The 9,673-nt window shown below is 52.6% G+C and overlaps 1 protein-coding gene across 1 annotated transcript in view; it reads right to left on the bottom strand.

Annotated features, from left to right (window-relative positions):
• The window catches only part of ITPK1 (inositol-tetrakisphosphate 1-kinase), a 179,191-nt gene extending 169,524 nt beyond the window's left edge, over positions 1-9,667 (bottom strand). Inside the window, exon 1 of the mRNA XM_011991748.1 lies at positions 9,487-9,667. Within this exon, the coding sequence (XP_011847138.1) occupies positions 9,487-9,581 (95 nt within the window). The 5' untranslated portion in view covers positions 9,582-9,667. The remainder of the gene's footprint in view (positions 1-9,486) is intronic.
• Positions 9,668-9,673: the final 6 nt, after the last annotated feature.

Genomic DNA, 9,673 nt, shown 5'->3' with positions numbered 1-9,673 from the left:
TTTGGAGACGGAGTCTTGTTCTGTCACCCAGGCTGGAGTGCAGTGATGCAATCTTGGCTCACCGCAACCTCCACCTCCTGAGTTCAAGCGATTCTCCCACCTCAGCCTCCCAAGTAGTAGCTGGGATTACAGGCACCCACCACGACACTCAGCTAATTTTTGTGGGGGTTTTTTTTTTTCTTTTTTTTGAGACAGAGTTTCGCTCATGTCGCCCAGGCTGGAGTACAGTGGCGCGATCTCAGCTCACTGCAACATCCACCTCCCGGTTTCAAGCAATTCTCCTGCCTCAGCCTCCTGAGCAGCTGGGATTACAGGTGCCGGTCACCACACCCAGCTGATTTTTTTGTATTTTTAGTAGAGACGGGGTTTTGCCATGTTGGCCAAGCTGGTCTTGAACTCCTGACCTCAGGTGATCCGCCCGCCTCAGAATCCCAAAGTGCTGGGACTATAGGAGCGAGCCACCGTGCCCAGCCCCTGGTGCCTCTTTTGTTGGGCAAGTTTGGCAAACAAGTAACTTGGAGGAAGATTTGATGACTGTCAAAGAGCACACACGTCAGGCGTGGCTTCCCTCTGCTGCCTTGGGCACCTGAGGCCTAACCTGATCCTTGAGAAAGGTCAGCTGACCCACCCACCACCACTCCATCCACCACCACCCCACCCACCACCACCCCATCCACCACCACCCCACAGCCCAGAGCGGCTCATTTCCTGAACACAAAGGCTGGACTGAGCCAGACCTAAGGGGAGCATTTTTGTCTTCCTATCCCTGGCCCCGAGGGCATAACTGCAGCCTCCCTCGGATGGGAGGAAGGCCATACGGTCACAAAACAAGGTTCTAGAAGGACACCCCAACACCTCCTTGAACCACCCTGTCTAAAGCGGAAACCGGCCTCAGTTCTGCCCAGAGCTGCCTGCCCTCCAGTCCACATGGAACCCAGGGCTTATGGCAGAGGCAGGCCAGAGTGTGTGGCCTCTACACAGCGGACACCATCCACCCTGTGAGTTCTTTAGCTCCTGGAGAGAGCTCTAGGCCCCTTTCGCTGAACGTCGCCTCCTCAGAGAGGCCTTCTCTGACCACAGAGTGCTAAAGTGGCTACAGTCACTGCGCCATGGTTCTCTCCTGTTTGCAGGTTTCCTGGCTCTACTCACACCTTGCAGATTTCCAGTGCATCTGAGAGCTGGTTTGCCTTCACCTCCTGCAGGTGTATATGCCGGCAAGGACTGGCACCCAGCACAGGCCTGGCCAGGGCAGATGCTCAGGACTTGCCCACGAGCCCCTCCGGAACCTGGGACTTACCACCTAACTCCCTCCCCATCTCCCCCACCCCTGGGGTTTCCTTCCTGACCCAGAGCTTTCCAGAGTCACAAGTGGCTTTGACTGAGCCATAGGGACATGAAAAAGGTTTCCAAAAACCACCAGGCAGTTATTAATCCACTAACATACTTTTGTTTGTTTGTTTGTTTTTCTGAGACAGAGTCTAGCTGTGTCGCCCAGGCTGGAGTGCAATGGTGCAATCTTGGCTCACTGCAATCTCCACCTCCCAAGCTCAAGCAATTCTCCTGCCTCAGCCTCCCAAGTAGCTGGGATAACAAGCACCTGCCACCATGCCCTGCTAATTTTTTTTATTTTTAGTAGAGATGGGTATTCACCATGTTGCCCAGGCTGATCTTAAACTCCTGACCTCAAATGATCTGCCCTTCTCGGCCTCCCAAAGTGCTGGGATTACAGGTGTAAGCCATCACACCTGGCCGCTAACAGATTCTTTTTTGAGCTCCTATGTGCACTGGTATAGGCACTGGGGTTTCAGCAGTAAATAAAGCTGCCAAAATCTCTACCTTCATGGAACCAACTACTTAAAAACCAGACAGACTTAAAATAAGCAGGACGATGAGCAAGTCAGAGAGAAAGAACAGGCCCAGTGGTGGGGGCCTAAGTATCAGTGAAGATTCTGACAGCGTGAGAGGAGAACGAAGACATCTCCCTGAAGCTGTCTGGGAGGGTCTTTGGCCTGTGGGTCTCCATTTGCCCTCTGGGGCAGCCGAGTCTGCAGGTGGCCTCTGCCACAGGTGTGCCCTGGAACACCATGAGCAATTAACAGGGTGGGGCACCCAGCACTCAAGGGCCTGGAGGGGTAGGGGATGCGGAGGGGGGTCCGGAGTCCGGGGCTCCCTTGTGGGAGTGATTCTCAACACTCCACGGCTCCACGGGATCTCGGACATGAATCTCAGATCCACCCCACCGAACCCTAAAAGCGGCTGGGGGAGCACTCCCCGGGGCCATCCGGAGGACGCGCCTACAGAAACCAGCCCATGGGGCTCTGCTGGGGAGATGCGGGCCACAAGGGCAGCTGCTTTCTGAGCAGGCTCCAAGCAGCACGACGAAGCCCCAGAGAGATTCAAACAGCCCCACAAGTATGGCCTGGCCACTCTAACACACACCGTGGGCCGCAGCCGGGAGGTAGGGCCTGTTCACAAGGAGGCTTTGGACAGTGGTGAATGGGGAGCACTCGATTTGGAGTGAGGCAAGTTCCCCTCCCACATTTCCACTGTGTGACCGTGGGCCAGCTCTCGGGAGTCCCACACCCTCTCCAGAGCAAGGCCACACACTCCCAGGCCGGCTCCCCAGGGGCTACCAGAGTGGGAGAGGCTGGGCTGGGCCCAATTCATGCAGGATGGGGAAGGTGTTTAAGACAGTGACTTTGCAAGGGAAAGAAGGAGGTGCACAGCTCCTGAATGCTTTGCTTTCTAAAATGAGTGTTACTTTTTAAAAGGGAAGTGCCATAGCATTCTCTCAAAAGTAGCTTTCCAGCTGAATTCAAAATGAGTGGGAACTGAAACCCTATTTACATCCAACTGTTCAGGAACTGTGCTCTTGGGGCACTTGACTAAGTATTTACTGAATGTCCCAAACCTGCTAAACCATGTAGGAGAAATAACCGGTAAAGGCAGGATGGCCCAGTGATTAGAAACACTGGCGCCCAGCCCACCATGCATGTGCACCCAGCTCTTCCGGGTGCCTGCAGTCAGCCCCCAACAACCTAAACTCCTCAATCTCACTATCTCACTAAGCAAAATACGAATCCAGAGGACCATCTCACCCACAGATTCGTCCCAGCACTGAGCACAGGAGGGTGTGCAACGCAGGCTCTCCCATTCACTGTCACTGGGACTGACATAGTGAAATTTGTGAGCAGTTTCAGAACATGTATGAAAAAGCTGGGCATAGTGGCTCATGCCTGTAATCCCAGCACTTTGGGAGGCTGAGGTGGGCAGATCAATTGAGGCCAAGAGTTTGGACCAACCTGGCCAAGATGGCGAAACCCAGTCTCTACTAAAAATACAAAAATTAGCCAGGCGTGGTGGTGCATGACTGCAGTTCCAGCTACTAGGGAAGCTGAGGCAGCAGAATCACTTGAACCTGGGAGGCAGAGGTTGCAGTGAGCCAAGATCGTGCCACTGCACTCCAGCCTGGGCGACTGAGGGAGACTGTCTCTCACACACACACACAAAGTATTAAAAAGTAAAATGCCTGTGCCCTCTGACCCAGCCCTCCTCATCCAGCAGTGTACACCCAGGCAAGGGGACAGGGTATTGTTGTGCTGCCCATACCAGCGGAAACCAACACCAGGGGAAGACACATGTTCCATCCTTTTAAGAACTGGACCGCACAGCTGTTTTTAAAAAAGAGGCAATGATACAAAACTGTCTCCAAATGAAGCAGTGATGTGGAGTTTCTCCAAGACACACAGTCCCATGCAATAAGCAAGAGCACAACAGTAGATACACATGGAGAGACCCACACCTGCATGCGCCCCTGTGTATGCATAAACACCTATAGAGACAGACTGCCCCAGGGAACTGGAACGCAGGAATGAGAAGCAAACGGGGCTGACATTTCATTGTATACTTTGAGTCTTCTGAATTTGTTTTGATATGTGCATGTCTTAAATATTCAAAAAGATACAGAAAACAATAAATGATAGCTAGTAATAGTAACAAGATTACTAGCAGAGACTTGGCATTTTCAGGAAACCCCCAGAACAAACTCTTCTCAATCTCCAAACTTGAAAATATACAAGGAGCACCTTAACATAAATTTCTCAGCTTCCGCATCCATAAAGTAGGTGGGGACAGCACCACCACCTCCTGGGGGGCTGTAAGATTCAGGTGGGCCATGTGCTAAAGGAGAACAGAACCCTGCTGTGATGCTGAAAGGCCACCAGGAAAGCCAGGTTCCCCTTCTTAGCTGTGCCCACTGAACAGTTTCAAATCCACAAACCCCACATCCCTGCAAGATGATCAGTTCAGCCATCATGGCCTTCAGGGTGACTTGCAAACTACCAAAACTAAGAACACTAAATCTACAAAGGCCAAAGGTCCCTGAATAGAGAGGCATCCGTGGGCAGAGACCCACTCGCTCACTCCACAGGGATGATGACAGCAGCGGCTGCTGCCACTGACAGAGCTCCAGGCACTATCCTGAACCCTTTAGCCAATTCCCTCATTTGATGCTTGCAACCCTAAGCTAAATGATTACCCTCACAGATGAGAAAAGTGAGGCATAGATGGGTAGGGAATGTGTCGAGGGTCACAGGGCACGTGGGCAGTCAGTCAGCCACGGAGCCAGGCCTGAAACGGAGGCAGTCCCTTCGATAGACAACCCATGTACACACGGACGCTTCCTCCCACGTGAAGTTCTGTGTGCTCCCCAGGAGGCTGGTAGAAAGTGTTCATTTGCGAGACTGGGTTATGAATACTCCCTATGCACTGCTGCAAAGAAAACCTAAGTCAGCACCTCCTCCCACCTCTGCACCCCAGAAATGGTGGTAAATCCAGACATTAAAACAAATAAAAAAATACCCACCCACAGACCAGCATCACTTAATCCTGGAAAAGATCCTCCTTCCTTCCCCCAGAGAATCTCCTGAAAGAATTCCAGACCAGAATGCTAGGCCATCCCTGCAGAAAAGGGTCTTGGAGATGGCCCTATTTTAAAGGAACAAATGTAGGGCTCAAGGGGAAGGGAGAGGCCCGGTGGCATGCTACCCTCTCACTGGCACACCTCCCAAGCCAGTTTACTGTTGACACCAAACTCCCAGCCCTGGGCTACCTACCGAGGGTGCTCATAAACGTAAGCATTAATGAACTCCTCAGTCCCTTCTAAGGTATTGGGACAAATGGGTCCCTGGTGGGAAACCAAAGTCTGAGATTGCTCCAGAAACACGTTTCTTGCAAGCCGAGTCAGCCCAGCTGGCCTCCAAGTCTCTGGAGGATGAGAAACTCACAGACACTCTTGTGCTTCTGGAGCCTCCTGGAAGCCCCAGCCTAACCTGGGCAAATAAACAAGGAAGCCACATTCTCAGCACAAAGGCCTCAGGAGTGGACGCGAGAAAGCCCTCCAACTGGCTGTGCAGGTCCCGTATACTCCCAGGGCCTCTGTTTCCTCATCCCTCCATCCCTCATCCCTTATTCCCCATCCCTCCATCACTCATCCCTCCATCCCTGGGCTGCTGGAAGGATTAAATGAGATGAGGTCCCTGGAAGCACTTCATTAAAAATCAGCAATTATTACAGTAAAGGCAGATGAGGTTCACCCAAATTTTATACGGAAAGCTTCATCAAGTCATGTGCCTCTTCCGCCCCCACCTCCTGCAACGTCGGTTCAGCCACAGAAAGAATGGAACAGAGAGGAAGAGCTGGAGGAGAGGAGGAGGCACAGAAAACACGAGCTGAGGAAACTGGGGCCAGCCAGCATTCCCCAATGAGGCACTGTAGAGAACTACAAAATTAAAAATTAAATTAATATCACCCAGTATTTCCAACTAACAGCTTTAATTTCTTCACTCCCCCTCTGAAGCCCCTTCTGAGCATCTAGAAAAAGCCACAAAGGCCGGGAACGCCTGTAATCCCAGCACTCTGGGAGGCCAAGGCAGGTGGACCACCTGAGGTCAGGAGTTCGAGACCAGCCTGGCCAACATGGTAAAACTCCACCTCTACTAAAAATACAAAAATTAGCCAGGCATGGTGGCAGGCGCCTGTAATCCCAGCTACTCAGGAGGCTGAGGCAGGAGAATTGCTTGAACCTGGGAGGCAGAGGTTGCAGTGAGCTGAGATTGCGCCACTGCACTCCAGGCTGGGTGACAAAGCCAGATTCTGCCACAAAAAAAAAAAAAAAGGCACAAAGAGGGGGTGGTGTGGGAGACCTACAGGGTTGCTCCTAGGCTAGGGAAGGCAGGTGGGAGGGGCACAAGAGAACACAACCAGAGCCGTGTCCACGTAGAAAGGGGAAGAAACAGGATGGCAACAGGAACAAACAGTACTACTGACAAACAAGCAGATTCAAAGGCCCATCTGCTGGCTAGCAGAGCCCCATCCTACCAGAGTGTACATCTGAAAAGGTTGGCCCCTGTCCCTACCTATAGCAGGTGGGGCACTTCCCATGAAGTGGCTCTAACCACCCACTGTTGCCATCAACGTGCCCTACCCCCCAAACCCTTACACCAGGACAAGGGTTACACTTGCAGAGGGGCTCAGCCTTGTAAGGAATGTGTCCTGGGGGCTAAATAGCAGCCACCAGACTCCTGGAAAGATAATGCGGGGGACTGCCTTATTGTCGGAGATGCCCAATAAGAAAGGCAAGTCTCAAGGTAGCCAGGTTGGACCCATTCTAGAAGTTAAATGAAAAGAGCAAGAGTCCGGAACCTGCCCCCTCTCTTGATGGGTTTCCCCACCTGTAAGACAAAGGGGCTGGATGAGATGATGGCCAACATCTCTTCCTGCTCTGAGATCAGATTTTTACAAGGCCAGACATTCAGCTAAACAACCCACACCAGGCCAGACCACTTGGGTCATTCTTTGCCCAAACATTCAGAGCAGGGCCATTTTCTTTTTCTTTCTTTCTTTTTTTTTTTTTTTTTTTGAGATGGAGTCTTGCTCTGTCAACCAGGCTGAAGTGCGGTGGCGCGATCTCGACTTACTGCAACCTCCACTTCCCAGGTTCAAGTGATTCTCCTGCCTCAGCCTCCTGAGGAGCTGGGACTACAGGCGCCCACCACCATGCCCAGCTAATTTTTGTATTTTTAGTAGAGACAGGGTTTCACCATGTTGGCCAGATGGTCTCGATCTCCTGACCTCGTGATCCACCCACTTGGCTTCCCAAAGTGCTGGGATTACAGACAGGAGACACTGTGCCCGGTCCAGAGCAGGGCCATTTTCAAATACCTTTAGACTTTTTCATTAGGGAATTCATAGACAATTCATCACCGGTCAATACAGAAGCCCTGCGCCCCCAGATTCTGAATGTGGAAAACATGATCACGTCGTTTGCACTGTCTCTCAGCCACTGAAGTCTCATCGGCCCTCACACCAAACAAAACCACCTCATGGGGCTCCCTGGTCACTGGCTCAACAGTAGCAGTATTTTGCAGCCAGTATAGAAATGTGGCCACCAGGGGGCACTGCCCTGAAAGTAATAAAGAAGAAACGGAAAAACTCTTTTTGGTGTTTTCTTTTCCTTCTTAGGCTTAAGTGATAAAATATCTAAAGCTTCCCTAGTGAAAACACCAAGTGAGCTTCCTCAGGTTCTAGAGTGGCCCTGATGCCTTCTGCCTTCTTTGAAGCCAATATTTTGGCCAAAGGAAGGCAACTAGACTTTGAAGACAACAACCCTTTCAGAAAAATTAATGCTCTACCCCCCAGAATGTTGATACCATAGCTTGCCCTGAACTCCCACCCCTTTAAAGGAAGAATGTCTACAAGGTCAAGCCAATTGCAGGTCCAGCACGGGGACCTAGTTGTGAGTCTTGGTGAGGAATATTTTGCTAGAGCCTCCAATTACCAAGTAAAACAAGCCAACCCAATGACAAGCCTCAAGCTTGAGTTGCAGACACAAGATGACACAAATACAGACAGCAGTACAGGGTGCGAGGTATTCACTGGGATTTCCCAAGTCTTATATGACTGCAGGGGGAGCTCCGGTGCCTCACATCAGAACTGGACTTTGAGAACATGCCAAAGGGGCTTCTCCAAATTCTTCAGTGTCTTAGAATGCCCTTCCCACAAGAGAGTGTACCCGCGGTACAATGTTCAAGTACCCTTTTGTAATGTTCCAAGGGTCCTAAGACTCATTTTCAAAGCTCTGACTTTGAGCTCCTCCTGATTTCTTCATGAATTGCTGGGACCACTCTGCACGCCCTATCCATCATGAAGAGGGAACCCGCCTGGGAGAAGGCAGCCAATCCCATCCCCAGACCAAGGGATAAAGAACCAGGCACTATCTTATACAAGCTGCGCACCTCTGGCTGCAGGAAGAGCGCCTGCGGGGCTTGCACGGGGCAAAGGAGCAGCAGGCCCTTGGGACAGGCATCAGGTACACAGAGGTGCTGCCAGGCCCACCTGCGCATGCCAGCTCAGACCAGCCACTCGCCCTAGGAGCACCAGGGGATACGGAAACCCAACTGTTCAATTCTCCAACATGTGTGGGGCCCCCACAGGGACAAAAATGCAAGTAGAGCCCATTTTCAAAAATCAATCTAACCAGCTGCATCACAAAAGGTTTCCACCTGGAGTTTGCAAAAGGCTTTCAGAGCTGGATTCTCTTAGGCTTGCACTGAGAAAAAGACTTAACTGCTTCTCAGAGGCAAAGCCACAGTTGTGGAGCAAGGGAAGGCCTACCTGACCCAAGACTCAGTAGTTCTGTAATTTATTAAGAACGTGATCTGTTAAACACCGGAGACTCCGCCAAGGAGCACCAGCACGGTGGGAGCAGGGGCACACAGCCCAGATGGCAAAAGGCCACTCCACACTACGGGCATTTACCCAGCACCTTCTACGCACCAGCCACTCCCTAACTGCGGGACCCCAAGCGAGGTACCCCGCTCCTCTGCCGATCGGTCCCCCTTCTCAGACACGTGGCCCAGAATCACCACCCTGGCCAATTTGCAGGGCTGCTGCGAGGCTCTAATGAGACAGCAAATCACCACATACATGCCAAGAATTGCTACTCGCTTCAACTGGGCTTAACCTCATGATATGCAATGACAGCCTCAAGAGCCGAGCACACGCGGGGCACACAGTAGGTGGTCCACAAACGTGGGTGCCCTTTCTTCACGAAAGGGAAGGGGGTGAAGGAAGAAAAACACTCCGGTCCAAAAGTACCCTCAAGCCCCTAGCCCACAGCGTGGATGCCCCGATTTCCCAGGTCCCTTCGCAATCCTCAGCAGCACTCCCACCGCGCCCTGGGCTGCTGGGGGCCTCCCCAGCCGGGTCACTGTGCACCTGAGCGCCCCGGTCCGTGCCACCTCGCCCGCACCGGCCACCGCTTTCCTGGAACGCGGCCGGCGGCGGCCACCGCCACCTGGCTGCTTGGACTCAGTCTCCCCGCGCGTCACTTCTTCCCGTTTGGCTCCGACCTCCCAAAACAACCGCTGAGGCTGCACCGGACTCGGGCCAGGAGTCCCCGGGCACCGGCGCCGCGTCCCTCCTTACCTGCACAGCTCGGCGAAGGCCTGGAAATTGAGCTTCTTGATTTTCTTTTCGCTCAGCCAGTAGCCAACTCTCTTCCCTTTCAGAAAGGTCTGCATCTTCCTCCTCGGGCGGGGAGCCTGGGTCCGGAGGAAATCGCCCACAGGCCGAGTCTGGCGGCCAGCGCGCGCCGCGAGCGAGTGGGCACCTC

Source organism: Mandrillus leucophaeus, unplaced genomic scaffold (assembly GCF_000951045.1).
Source record: "Mandrillus leucophaeus isolate KB7577 unplaced genomic scaffold, Mleu.le_1.0 Scaffold4, whole genome shotgun sequence".
Taxonomy (NCBI): Eukaryota; Metazoa; Chordata; class Mammalia; order Primates; family Cercopithecidae; genus Mandrillus; species Mandrillus leucophaeus.
This window is presented reverse-complemented; position numbering and strand designations above follow the sequence as displayed.